This window comes from Entelurus aequoreus, linkage group LG06, assembly GCF_033978785.1.
Source record: "Entelurus aequoreus isolate RoL-2023_Sb linkage group LG06, RoL_Eaeq_v1.1, whole genome shotgun sequence".
In the NCBI taxonomy this organism is placed as follows: Eukaryota; Metazoa; Chordata; class Actinopteri; order Syngnathiformes; family Syngnathidae; genus Entelurus; species Entelurus aequoreus.
Genome location: NC_084736.1, coordinates 29,632,390 through 29,647,855, shown reverse-complemented (window position 1 = coordinate 29,647,855; position 15,466 = coordinate 29,632,390). Strand labels below are relative to the sequence as shown.

The window sequence follows — 15,466 nt, the reverse complement described above, 5'->3', positions numbered from 1 at the left end:
ATATAATTGAGTGTAAAAAATGAGTGTATAAAAATTGAGTGTATATAATTGAGTGTAAAAATTTTTTGTATAGAAATTGAGTGTAAAAAAAATGACTGCGAAAAATTGAGTGCAAAATATTGAGTGTTAAAAATTGTATTTCAGAAAAATGTGGCATAAAAATTCGGTGTCTAAAAATTCATTGTAAAAACTAAAATTCAGTGTAAAATAAAGTCAATGCAGAAAAATTCAGTGTATAAAAATGAGTGTCTTAAAATTGAGTGTAAAAAAATTTGGTGTAGAAATATAGTGTATAAAATTTCAGTTTAAATTTTTTTTTTCTAAAAACATTTAGTTCAGAAAAATTTGGTATACACAAATTCAGTGTTAAAAAGTTAAGTGCATAACAATTGAGTGTAAAGAATCAGTGTATACAAATTGAATGTAAAAAAGTTCAGTGCATAAACATTTAGTGTAAAAAAATTGGTGTAAAAACACTGGGTGCAAAAAAAATTCACTGCATACAAATTCAGTGTATAAAATGTAAGTGGAAAAAAAATGAGTGTTGAAAAATTGACTGCAAAACATTGAGTGTAAAAAAAATTTATTTCAGAAAAATTTGGTATAAAAATTGAGTTTATAAAATGTAAGGGTAAAACATTTGAGTGTATAAAAATTGAGTGTAAACAATTGAGAGTATAAGTGTACAAAATGAGTGTATAGAAATTGAGTGTATAAAAATTGAGTGTAAAAAAAAATCAATGCAGAAAAATGTGCACCTCATTTACTGGTTCTGAGAAAGGATCGAGTGATTCAGTCTTAATTTATCGTGAGTCTTGAGTTCTGAAGCAACAATTATTCATGCTCTGAATTTTCAAGCACTGTATAATAATCAGCTGAAATTTTAAACACACATTTTGCTCACAATTTTTTTATTCAACGAAATAGTCAGCATAATTTGGTGTACAAAAAAATTCAGTTCACAAAATGCAAACGCAATAAATTCAGTGTGAAACAAAGCTGTTGTAATAAAGACACAACATAATCTCCATAGTTGAAAAAGCAAAGGTGGACTGTTTAGTTGGAAGTGTGTGCATGCAGCAGATGTAACCTGAGTGCCTTCTTGTGTCCTCCAAAAAGCTGCATCTTGGACGTGTGCAGGCTGAGATATCACCAATCACTGAGTCTGATGCAGACTTGTTCCACTTTTCTTGGGCGTCTCATTCATTTATCAGCACGCTTTGCATTCCAAAGCCAAATAGACGCTGCCTCTTCTGCAGAGGTCGTTTGAAAGTCAGCGTGAGTCCCTAATCCCCTGTCCAGTGTTTATCCTCAAGTTAATTACGTCTCTGCTCATCTGCTTTGCTGGAGATGACTTGAATTTTCTCAGATAGCTGCCAAATGACAAACAGCACATTCCATAAGAATCCACTCATCCATTCATGTTCCCTCATATTAGGGGCGTTCCCATCTGATATTGATATCGAACATCGGGCCGATATCAGCAAATAAAAACAAGTGTTGTGTTATATCGACTTGCATGTAAAATGTGCGATACAAGCAGTCCTGCAGCGTGTTTACTTATTTGTGATATCATGTGCGATACAAGCAGCCCTGAAGCGTCTTTACTTGTATGTGATATCATGTGCGATACAAGCAGTCCTGCAGCGTGTTTACTTGTGTGTGATATCATGTGCGATACAAGCAGCCCTGAAGCGTCTTTACTTGTATGTGATATCATGTGCGATACAAGTGGCCCTGCAGTGTTTTTACTTGTGTGATATCATGTGCGATACAAGCAGCCCTGCAGTGTGTTTACTTGTGTGTGATATCATGTGTGATACAAGAAGCCCTGAAGTGTCTTTACTTGTATGTGATATCATGTGCGATACAATCAGTCCTGCTGCATGTTTACTTGTGTGTGATATAATGTGCGATACAAGCAGTCTTGCGGCGTGTTTACTTGTGTGTTATATCATGTGCGATACAAGAAATTGTGCAGCGTGTTCACTTGTGTGAGATATCATGTGCGATACGAGCAGTTCTGCAGGGTGTTTACTTGTGTGTGATACCATGTGCGATACAAGCAGTCCCGCAACATGCTTACTTGTGTGTAATATCATGTGCGATACAAGCAATCTTGCAGCGTGTTCACTTGTGTGAGATATCATGTGCGATACAAGCAGCCCTGCGGGGTGTTTACTTGTGTGTGGTACCATGTGTGATACAAGCAGTCCTGCAGCGTGCTTACTTGTGTGTGATATCATGTGCGATACAAGTAGTCGTGCGGCGTGTTTACTTGTGTGTGATATCATGTGCGATACAAGCTGTCCTATAGTGTGTTTAATTGTGCAAAGTTAACATTTAAATGTCCTCCAAAAAGCACACAATGTCTTCTATTTTACAAAAGTAATTTACAAAAGGTAAACATGCTAGGCTATAGGCAGCTAGCAGCTACACAACAGCTAAGCACACAACAGCACACAAGCTAGACATAGGTAATTATTATTGAAAATAAAACAGCACATTTGTCAATATAATTAAGTATCAAGTAATTATAGTTACATATTACTTACACATACAAAGTCTCCAAGACATATTATAAAGTATCTAGTAACAAAAGGGTCCGCATCATTCAATTGACTGCGTCATGAGCTTAACTTCATGACTCATTGTGACTTCTACGTGTCGACAAATATACAAAACCACTCCACTTCAACTTAAAGTCCATTCCAGACGGTTAATACTGAATAGGTTAGTGTTTTTCATGCCTACCTTTGTTCTCTGTTCGACTCGTTTCCTTTGATCCAACCTCTTTTAACATCCCATGCTACAAAATGATACAAGCTAGCACTAGTGTCGTATCAAATTAATATCGATATCGGCCAATACTTAAGTCTTCAGTATCGGAATGGGCTCTAGAGGGACAATGTTTCATCGGGACACTCGGGCTGGGTTTCATGGCCAATTTCCCGAATCGGATTTCGATTCATAAAGTTCTAAATCGGTTAATCACGATTCGGTTCAATTTGGTCTACACTTAAATATCAAACATGTCTAAGATTTGTTACGAAATACAAATGTACTTGTTTTTTTTCTTCCTCATAGAAAATTCTTCAGGGCTTAAACTTCCTCCGAAGTGATCGATAATAAGACTTGTGATATCGCTAAAAATGAAAATGTATCGATCCACAATCGATCAAATGGATTATTCTCCCCACGATACTGTACACATACTGTATATATCCTGCATGCTTTCTATGTTATGTGTGGCATGATGACACTAATAAGTAGTACTTACTGTCAATATAATATGGCAGCTTGTGTGTGTTGAGTCATCACGTCTAAGGCATAATTGAGTGCAGTACACAGCTGCTACCAGCAGGGGCACTGTCAGTATGTCCCTTTAAGTCGTGATAGGCTTGATTCATTATGTGAAATGTTCCCATAGAGAACTACCTCGTGTTCAAATATTCACGAGGACGTTCCCCCCAGAAATTATTCAGTTTTGAATTATTATTAGAACTTTGTGACGGAGTGGAGCAATCCATTTGGTGCAAATCTGGGCAAAAATACTAACAAAGATGTATTTCCTTTTTTGTTATGGAAGTCATACTGATTTATTTCTGATCATCCTAATATACACATTTTAGAGAACCATTTGTTTAATCCCAATGTGATGAATAAATGTGGTGATTTAGTTTTCTTCACCTTTGTTGTTTTTTTGCAGTTCCAAGCACATAGGGCTGGGCAATATGGCTGAAAACTGTATCGTGATGTAAGTGTTTTTATCGGTCGATATCAATCATTATTTTTATTTTTCAGGAGTAAAGTATATGAAATGTAAGCATTTTTGATTGAAATGTAACTTTCCTCTGATTATAACCCCTTCAGCTATCAAGGCAGAAATGAAAGGAAATGTCAACACAAGCATGGAAAACACTTAAACAATGTCAACAACATTTCAAAATCACAACAATAAGCTCTTAAAACGAAGGTTCAAAAATAAGGAATGTGTAAGAAAAAAGTGGAAATGTAAACATAGAGAAACCTGACAAGAACTATTCTTTGCAGGTTTAGTTCTAGGAAATGGCTGTGTAGCATTAATTTGCCCTCTTATTCTTATTTAACTATGGACAAAATGTTGTGTTATTCAGTAAATAGTATTATTATATCGGTTGATATCGATAATTATTGAATATTTTTATGACCTATGGAAAATAAAGAGCTGGAGAATAATTACTTTTATTTGAATTGTAACTTCCTCTGATTATAATTCCTTCAGCTATCAAGGCAGAAAGGAAATGTCAACTCAAGCATGAAAAACACTCAATGTAAACACAATAGTAAAATCACATTGAACACTTAACAATCGGCTCTTAAAATAAAGGTGCAAAATAAGGAATATGTAAAAAATGCTTAATAAAATGTAAGAAAATAGTGCAAAGTGTGAAAATGTAAACATAGAGAAACCTGAGAATGACTATTTTCTGCAGGTTTAGTTCTAGGAAATAACGGCTGTGTAACATTAATTTGCCCTGTTATTCTTATTTAACTACTGAAAATAGTTTTTGTTATTCAATAATTATTTAAATATTATTATTATATTGGTCGATATCGATTGTTATTGAATATTTTTTTGACCTATGGAAAATAAGGAGCAGGAGAATAATATATATTTTTTTTGTTGTAACTTCCTCTGATTATAATTCCTCTGCTATTAAGGCAGAAAGGAAATGTCAACACAAGCATGGAAGACAGTCAAACAATGTCAACAAAATAGTAAAATCACATTGAACATTTAACAATAACGTCTAAAAATAAGGAATATGTCGGAAATGCTTAATAACGTGTAAGAAAATAATGCAAAGTGTAAAAATGTAAACAGAGAAACCGGATAATAACTATTGTCTGCAGGTTTAGTGCCAGGAAGTTACAGCTGTGCTCTAAAGGGTGAGCGCAGCTAAGGTGGTGTGGTATTAGCGGTCTTGCCTCGCATCATTTACAGACCATATTGGTCTGAATACGGTCCCTTTGAAAAAAATTCTAAAACCTGCACAAGTGACTTTTCCTCTTTTATCCACAATTTCTTCATTTTGACTTTCTATTCTCACTCCATGCAAAGAATCAACCAAACTTGATAGTTGATACCTGATCAATGATCAATGATCACTTCCTGCATTGCTCGGTTACCAGAGAGCGAGTGCCTTTGTTCATGCAACCAACCATGCTTCCATACTTCCACTTTCTTCCGACAAAGAAAAAAAAAATTACCGAATGTTTTATCGGATGCATTTTTCATTAATATCGATTACATGTCTATCACGATGTATACTGATATAATTTTATCGCCCAGCCCTACTCATGCAGGTTTAAAAAGTAGTTTGACTCTTATTGCCCCACCTCTGTAATAAAATATAATAGTCACTGCAGTGCTTCTCCAGCCTGAAGGTCAGTAAGTTTGTGTGCGTGTGTGTGTGTGTGTGTGTGTGTGTGTGTGTGTGTGTGTGTGTGTGTGTGTGTGTGTGTGTGAGTGCGTGCGTGTGTGTGTGTGTCCCAGTAAACCACACTGCGTCACCAGACGTCCCGTGAGACTTCCTCTGTGTGACACACTGCTGTGATGTCCTGTCAACATGTATGACCTTTCACCCCTCGAGCCTCTCCACTAACCCACCGCTCTGAACCCCCAGCATTGGAAATACCCAAATCCACCTTTGGAGTTTTAGCTCCACTCGTTATTCCTAAACATACTTGACATGTTTCCTATTTAAAGAACCTAAACAAAAATTATATTTTATTTTCAAAGGTTTCTTTTGGAAGACTATGTGATTACTTAATTTGCATAATTAAAAACCATTGAATAACTTTTTAAATACACCAATGGTGCAACTGGACCATGGTGTATGGTGGATAATAATTAAAAAAAAAAAATTAACTGTGTAATTTAAAAAATATATATATTTAGTTTTTTTATAAACTTTTTATTCTTAAATGTTATTAATATTATTTTTATTTTATTTTATTTTTTTATTAAAACTTTTTTTTACAACAACTTGTAATTAAAGACAATTATTTGTCTTATTATTCGTGACTAACGTCGACATTTCAGCGAGATTGTCGGTCCAGAGACTAAACTGCTCAAAGCTACATCAAACTTAAACGATTCAACGACTAGAAAAAAATCTTGGATTTGTATTTTTTTAGCGATGATTTCTTTGTTAGACTTAGACTTAGACTTCCTTTTTATTGTCATTCAAATTTGAACTTTACAGCACAGATAAGAACGAAATTTCGTTACATAGGCTCATGGTAGTGCAGGATAAAAAAGCAATAAGGTGCATATATAAATAAATAAATAGATTACTGTACAGATAAATATATTGCACTTTTCCACTTGCGTCCACGTTTATGGATGTATGTTATATTGTCTTTTTCATTCCAGCGAGTTTATCCATTTTGGGGGGAGTTGAGGGGATAATTTAATTATGATGCGTTCAAGAGTCTTACGGCTTGAAGGAAGAAGCTGTTACAGAACCTGGAGGTTCTGCTTCGGAGGCTGCGGAACCTCTTTCTAGAGTCTAGTAGTGAAAACAGTCCTTGGTGGGGGTGGAGGAGTCTTTGCAGATTTTCTGAGCCCTGATCAGGCAGCGACTTTTTGCGATCTCCTGGATAGGAGGAAGAGGAGTCCTAATGATCTTTTCCGCCGTTCTCACCACTCTCTGGAGAGACTTCCAGTTAAGTTTCATCGATAAAAAGTCTGCAAGAGCGCTCCGAGGGCGCGCACATTGGAGCGGTGCACCTACAGCGATGTCGGTCGCAATGCAGTTGACGTGGCCTCTGTGTGCGAGTGCCGCGACAGACGGCTCAGGGAAGAGGGAGAAAGAGAGCAAAGAGCAGGGAAGCTGTCACAAGTTTTTTCCGAGCATTTAAAACTGAAAAAGACAGACATCGTGGTGAAAAGCAGCGGCAAAACAACCCACTTTTTAAGGGGTGCGCAAACACATCACAGGCGCCCCCTTCTCCGGGTCACCCTAATCACCCTGAAATGTGTCGCAATCCCCAATCACAACTAGGGGTTTGAATCTTTTGAATCTTGATTCGTTACGATTCCGATTCCTGGGTTTCGATTCAGCATCAATTCTTGATTCAACACGATTCTCGCAAATTATAATGGAAATTTTTCAAAAAAGGTTAGAAAACGCTGGTTGCAATTTTTTTTTTAAATTTGATTTGTGTATATATTTTTTAATGTTTTTAATTAGATTTTTTTTCATCGATTTTTGAAAATGATAATTCTATTTAGAATCGGGTGACTTTTTTTCGCGCCCCTATTCATAATCGTCCTGCCCCTACACCAGCACTTAGCACTGCCGCTAGGATGCAGGCTTGTGGAGGTGTGCTGCACGCTTCCACGCCTCATCTTGATGTGAAAGTGCCCTGCATCAATGCGAATGCTTCGCCTTTCGTAAACCGCTCGTACTTGATGACTCACTTTTAATTTGCACCGCATGGAAATAAAAAATATACATTTAAACGCATTTACTGCTTCGTCTTATTATTTTTCTCGTGGGCTCGAGCCCCATTTTCCAGTACAGTATCCCACTAAAGTGTTTTTTTTACGAGCAACTTTGCAAAGTTCTTTTATTGCGAAACAGGGTGTAAGAACTTTCTGACATATTTCAAGTCGAAATGTGAACTAGATTTCCCTGTTTTCATTCCAAAGTTGAAAGGATGGAAGGGTTTGATGAAGGTTGTGCTGAGCCAAAGCTTTTTGGGGAACAATTTCCAGTGCAGCTTGATATTCTGGAAGTGTAGACGGCCCTTTTTTGTGTTTGAATGCCACATTGTGCGTTGATACAAACCAGCGACAATGGGGCTAGTGTGTGTGCGTGGCTGAATGGAGACACAGTTTGTGCTGGTGTGTGTTTGTTTTTACACTCTCTACCCACTCTCCCTGCTGGAGTCACACCTCTTTGGCCAGCCGGGGTCAAAGGGTGCAGAGACACAAGATGACTGTTGTCAGATGGAAGCCACAGAAGGCCATGGTTGGTAGAACCATTCAGGTTTGTGTTGCTGCTTTGTGGCCCCGTTTACACTGCACACACGGCAAGTCTCAATTGTTTATGCCCTCAAGTGACACAGATAGGATATGTTTTGCCAGTCTGAAGGCTGTCCACAAGGTTGTGGAGTGTGTTTATAGGAATTTTCCACCATTCTTCCAAAAGCGCATTGGTGAGGTCACACACTGATGTTGGTGGAGAAGGCCTGGCTCTCAGTCTCTGTTCTAATTCATCCCAAAGGTGTTCTATCGGGTTCAGGTCAGGACTCTGTGCAGGCCAGTCAAGTTAATCCACACCAGACTCTGTCATCCATGTCTTTATGGAACTTGCTTTGTGCACTGTCGCACAGTCATGTTGGAAGAGGAAGGGGCCCGCTCCAAACTGTTCCCACAAGGTTGGGAGCATGGAATTGTCCAAAATGTTTTGGTATCCTGGCGCATTCAAAGTTCCTTTCACTGGAACTAAGGGGCGAAGCCCAACTACTGAAAAACAACCCCACACCATAATTCCTCCTCCACCAAATTTCACACTCGGCACAATGCAGTCCAAAATGTAGCGTTCTCCTGGCAACCTCCAAACCCAGACTCGTCCATCAGATTGCCAGATGGAAAAGCGTGATTCATCACTCCAGAGAAGGCGTCTCCACTGCTCTAGAGTCCAGTGGCGACGTGCTTTACACCACTGCATCCAACGCTTTGCATTGGACTTGGTGATGCAGTGTTTCCCACACATTCATTTATTTGTGGCGGCCCGCCACGAAAGAATTACGTCCGCCACAAATAAAAAAAATAAAAAAATAATATATATATATATATATATACATATATATATATATATATATATATATATATATATATATATATATATATATATATATATATATATATATATATATACATATATACATATATATATATATATATATATATATATATATATATATATATATATATACATATATATATATATATATATATATATATATATATATATATATATATATATATATATATATATTTTTTTTTTTTTTGTCCTGTCCAGCTTCTCAGGCAAATCATATAGTTGATGTAGATGCCCATATAGGCTGTTCAGATTTACTTTACAAAAGAGAAGTGTGGGATACTTCTCTTGTTGCCTTATTTGTATTTGACCACTACTGTTTTCTGTTTATTTGTTACTGACTGTGGCAGGACACCTCTGCCTCTGTTTCACTTTGTGTTGCTGGTAAATAATATGGTTGTAGTAGTAGGCTAAAGTTAAATTATTTAGTATGCACTAATTAAAGGGGCAGAGCTTTAAGAGACATTTTAGCTTTTATATTTTATAAGATATATTTTTTGTAAGACCCACAATTAATAAATATATTTCAGTGAATAACTTATTGTTCAAATCTGTATATAAATATGTACATGCAGTGTTGTAATTATATTGTAAAATGGATGGATGGATGGATGGATGGATGTTTAAAACAAAACTGTTATTATTAATTAGTAAGTATACATTTTTTGAGCCTTTTTAGAGAAAATCATATCACTGTAGTAAATTATGCAAATTACTCGATGATGTCATGGTAACCACGCCCATAGCCACGCCCCCACCGCCACAGGTATCTTGGCCGTTTATGGGAAACACTGTGATGTATGGTTTAGATGCAGCTGCTCGGCCATGGAAAAACACTCCATGAAGCTCTCTGTGTACTGTACGTGGGCTAATTGGAAGGTCACATGAAGTTTGGAGCTCTGTAGCAACGAACTGTGCAGAAAGTCTTTGCACTATGCGCTTCAGCATCCGCTGACCTCCTCTCTGTCAGTTCACGTGGCCTACCACTTGGTGGCTGAGTTGCTGTTGTTCCCAAACTCTTCCATTTTCTTATAATAAAGCCGAAAGTTGACTTTGGAATATTTAGGAGCGAGAAAATTTTACGACTGGATTTGTTGCACAGGTGGCATCCTATGACAGTTCCACGCTGGAAATCACTGAGAGTGGCCCATTCTTTCACAAATGTTTGTAGAAACAGTCTCCATGCCTAAGTGCTTGATTTTATACACCTGTGGCCGGGCCAAGTGATTAGGACACCTGATTCTGATCATTTGGACGGGTGGCCAAATAATTTTGGAAATATTCTGTATATATATACATATGTATGTATGTCCCCCCGTGACCCCGAAAGGGACAAGCGGTAGAAAATGGATGGATGTTTATATGTATGTATACAGTATATATGATTCCCGGGCGCGGCGCCGCTGCTGCCCACTGCTCCCCAAGGGGATGGGACAAATGCAGAGGACAAATTTCACCACTTTTAGTGTGTGTGTGACAATCATTGGTACTTTGAACTTTAATATGTATGTTTGGATAGAACATAACTGAGCAGCCATCATAGAAGATGCCAGCCACCAAAAGCAACGGACCTACAAACTCCTTTGTTTCCCGTGCCATCAAAGTGTATACTTCTTCACTGGGAGGACAGTAAATAGAGGATAGAATATGACTTTCTGCCTTTAATTTTAAACAGTGATACTCAGTGTTGGGAGTTTTACCGTGGTTATCAGTAATATCGATACTCGTTATTATCGGGGTAACTTTGTGTGTACATTACAGAGGCACATATTCAAACATCATCGATGGCAACTTCCTGTCAGAATCCATGTTTTTTCCCTTTAATGTTGATTAATGCTGTATGTTTACAGTCGCAGTCAAAAGTTTACATACTCTTGTAAAGAATATAATGTCATGGCTGTCTTGAGTTTCCAATAATTTCTACAACTTTTATTCTTTTGTGATAGAGTGATTGGAGCACATACTTGCTTGTCACAAAAACATTCATGAAGTTTGGTTCTTTTATGAATTTATTATGGGTCTACTGAAAATGTGACCAAATCTGCTGGGTCAAAAGTATACATACAGCAATGTTAATATTTGGTTACATGTCCCTTGGCAAGTTTCACTGCAATAAGACACTTTTGGTAGCCATCCACAAGCTTCTGCTTGAATTTTTGACCACTCCTCTTGACAAAATTGGTGCAGTTCAGCTAAATGTGTTGGTTTTCTGACATGGACTTGTTTCTTCAGCATTGTCTACACCAGTGGTCCCCAACCACCGGGCCGACTGGTACCGGGCCACACAAGAAATTAAAAAAAAAAAAAAAATTATATATATATATATTTTTTTTTTTCAAATCAACATAAAAAACAAAACACATCAATACAGTCTGCAGGGATACAGTCTGTAAGTACACATCAATCAATCAATCAATCAATGTTTATTTATATAGCCCTAAATCACAAGTGTCTCAAAGGGCTGTACAAGCCACAACGACATCCTCGGTACAGAGCCCACATACGGGCAAGGAAAAACTCACCCCAGTGGGACGTCGGTGAATGACTATGAGAAACCTTGGAGAGGACCGCATATGTGGGTAACCCCCCCCCTCTAGGGGAGACCGAAAGCAATGGATGTCGAGTGGGTCTGACATAACATTGTGAAAGTCCAGTCCACAGTGGATCCAACACATCAGCGGGAGTCCAGTCCACAGCGGGGCCAACAGGAAACCATCCCGAGCGGAGACGGGTCAGCAGCGCAGAGATGTCCCCAACCGATGCACAGGCTAGTGGTCCACCCGGGGTCCCGACTCTGGACAGCCAGCACTTCATCCATGGCCACCGGACCTATGCAACTCCCCCTCGCAAGGGACAGGGGAGAAGAGGAGAGAAGAAAAGAAACGGCAGATCAACTGGTCTAAAAAAGGGGGGTCTATTTAAAGGCTAGATTATACAAATGAGTTTTAAGATGGGACTTAAATGCTTCTACTGAGGTAGCATCTCTAACTGTTACCGGGAGGGCATTCCAGAGTACTGGAGCCCGAATAGAAAACGCTCTATAGCCCGCAGACTTTTTTTTGGCTCTGGGAATCACTAATAAACCAGAGTTCTTTGAACGCAGGTTTGATTGTATTTCTTTATGGAAAAAAAAAAAAAAAAAAAGCGGTAGAAAATGGATGGTAATCCTCCTTTTTCATTATCCCATTTAAAGCACCAGTTCCATTGGCAGCAAAACAGGCCCAGAGCATAATACTACCACCACCATGCTTGACGGTAAGAATGGTGTTCCTGGGATTAAAAGCCTTACCTTTTCTCCTCCAAACATATTGCTGGGTATTGTGTCCAAACAGCTACATTTTTGTTTCATACTGACCACAGAGCTTTCCTGCAGAAGGTCTTATCTTTTGTCCATGTGATGTACATGCTAGATACACACAATGTCGACGTGTACGTCTCTTTGACTCGTAGGTGTCACGCTTTGGGAGGTGCGACGGCCTTGCAGAGTCATGATCCTGGTAAACCCTCACAGTGGGCGTGGCCAGGCTCTGCAGCTCTTCACTGGGCACGTGCAGGGCATGCTCAATGAAGCCGATGTCCCCTACTCCCTTGTCATCACAGGTCAGCAACACGCACGCACGCACACACACACACACACACACACACACACACACACACACACACACTATTAACCACTATAGTTACGTTTTGGTTACAATATGTGTCATATAAAATTATTGTTTACCGTAAAGTCCGTGCTATAAGCCACTAATTTTTTCCTACGCTTTGAACACTGCGGCTTATAAAATCAAATATTTTTCTTCGCTGGCGGCCATAATGCAAATAGTTTTCATTAAACACATGCAAATACACTGAATATGTGCGTTAGTGTTTGTCTATGGCGCCATCTTTTGTTCAAGTTCGCTCACTGCCAGTGCTTCTGAGTGATCCTTTACAGTGTTTCCTGCTGTTTAAAGCTTTGAACCGCAAGTACAAATGCCGGTCCTGTCTTCTAATCGTCCGTAGCGTTTCGACTCGTTCTGGATTCATCATTCATCACTCCCAAGCAACGTTTGTAAGTTTTACAATATAACTAAAACAATTCTTACTTATTAAACCATTCCATGTGTGATGTCTTTAGGAGTGTTTTCATGCATATTTGTACGTGCTATTGTAATGTAATCAAGCTTTTGTTTTTAATATAAACTTACAATGTCATTATTTTTGTATTGTTTCTGTTTCACAAATTCCTCAGTAAATTCACCAAAATGTCACCATGGAGTTATTGAGTCTACCGCTAGTCCCGTTCGGGGTGGCGGGGGGTGCTGGAGCCTATCTCAGCTGCACACGGGCGGAAGGCGGGGTACACCCTGGACAAGTCGCCACCTCATCGCAGGGCCAACACAGATAGACAGACAACATTCACACTCACATTCTCACACTAGGGCCAATTTAGTGTTGCCAACCAACCTATCCCCAGGTGCATGTTTTTGGAGGTGGGAGGATCTTGTTTAAAAATATATGGATTCATCTTACAAACTCGATATATCGCCCAGCCCTACTGAATACTACCCTGTGTTCCTGCGTTGCCTGTGTTGTTGTCTTGCTCGGTCCCTAATAAAAGGACCTTCTTGCCTGTACATCGCCTACCCTCTCTGCATCCGAGGGTCACACCGACCGCCGCCATGCGAGTTTGTGACATGTACAGCAAAAACTGAAATCCAAACACGTTTAAAGGGTATAAAATACTTATTTTTGAATAACAAGGTATGTTTCTTATACTATTTATCGTACTAAAACCTGAGATACTTAAAAAGAAAGGTTGACTTGCCAGGGTGTTTTCTTCTAATCTTTTTGTTGTGTATTCGCCAAACGAAATAGCAATGAGGAGTATACTGTACTATTCCCGCAATGTAGTGATTGCGCTAATTCACGCAAATTCAACCAATCCCTACAAATATTGCAACTTTGTCCAATTTCCCACAACTTCCTCGCACAATCTGCCCAACCAGCGTAAATTTCGCCAATCTAATTTGTCTTTGAGTGGTGCTCAAACGCGCACATTAACTGTCTACTCAAAACGTACGTTTGTTTTTTGTGTAGACAAAGCGGCAACAACAACTTGTAACAATAAATCAACTCTTTATAGATCAAACCACACAATTGTTATCCGTCTGCGGAGCTCATACCTACTTCTTCTTCCTGTCTGCAGCGCTAAGCCTTCTGGGTAATGTAGTACTTTATATAAACGTTTACTTCCAAGTTTACATATATTTATTATTTATCCGGGGTAATTCCAAGAGGCGGCAGTACTGTATAGGCTATCTATGGTATGTGTTGTCTAACTAGGAAGTCGCTTTTTCCATAAAACTGAATGTGTTATGTTGCGCCCTACAGTGTTTTTACTGTAAGTATTGTACTTATTACACACCACCTGTTTGATTGTAACGTTCATCTTAGTTGTAGTTTTCATTACCAAATTTGGAGGTGTTAAAATCGCCCTGTAAAATCGCTCATGCCAATAGTAGCCTGTCTATGTGGAATCCAATGTAAATTAGCATCATTGATTGATTGATTGAGACTTTTATTAGTAGATTGCACAGTACAGTACATATTCCGTACAACTGACCACTAAATGGTAACACCCGAATACGTTTTTCAACTTGTTTAAGTCGGGGTCCACGTTAATCAATTCCTAGTAGCATATTTTGGAAGAGCGGAGCCTTATTTTACGTTCGGGCGTTTTTTTTTACCAAGCATACTTGCTTGGTTGCTGTTGAAAATTGCAACGATTCAGCCCTGTCTTAGTGACAGTGCAGTTCTATACGGTCATTATTGCCAAGACCTCATATCTAATAATAGTCGAGGACTCTTGCATATTACTTTGTTTGTAACTGTAGGAGATGGACAATGGCCATGAGAAAGAAGGACTGGTGGAGCCATACTGTACTGTGAGTGATATAAATATCAATACTTTCTATATTGATATTTTTGTCCTGCAGGGTGTGTCCTTACAAAATGTAAAAAAATACTTTTAACCAAGTCACTGAGTCACTGAGTAACATATATATATATATATATATATATATATATATATATATATATATATATATATATATATATATATATATATATATATATATATATATATATATATATATATATATATATATACATATATATATATATATATATATATATATATACATAGGTACACACATCTATATATATATATATATATATATATATATATATATATATATATATATATATATATATATATATATATATATATTTATATATATATATATATATATATATATATATATATATATACATAGATACACACATCTATATGTATATGTATGTATATATATATATATATATTTATATATGTGTATATATATATATATATATATATACATATATACATATATATATACATATAAATGTATGTTTGTATATATATATATATATATATATATGTATGTATGTATGTGTGTATGTATATATGTGAACATATATGTACATATATGTATAACAATATATAAAAACACATATATATATATATATATATATATATATATATATATATATATATATATATA

At 37.4% G+C, this 15,466-nt stretch overlaps 1 protein-coding gene across 1 annotated transcript in view; it reads left to right on the top strand.

The window, feature by feature from the left end:
- LOC133652103 (sphingosine kinase 1) overlaps nucleotides 1-15,466 on the top strand; it is a 57,691-nt gene that overhangs the window by 11,634 nt on the left and 30,591 nt on the right. Inside the window, exon 3 of the mRNA XM_062050486.1 lies at nucleotides 12,330-12,479. Coding sequence (XP_061906470.1) covers nucleotides 12,330-12,479 — 150 coding nt within the window. The remainder of the gene's footprint in view (nucleotides 1-12,329; nucleotides 12,480-15,466) is intronic.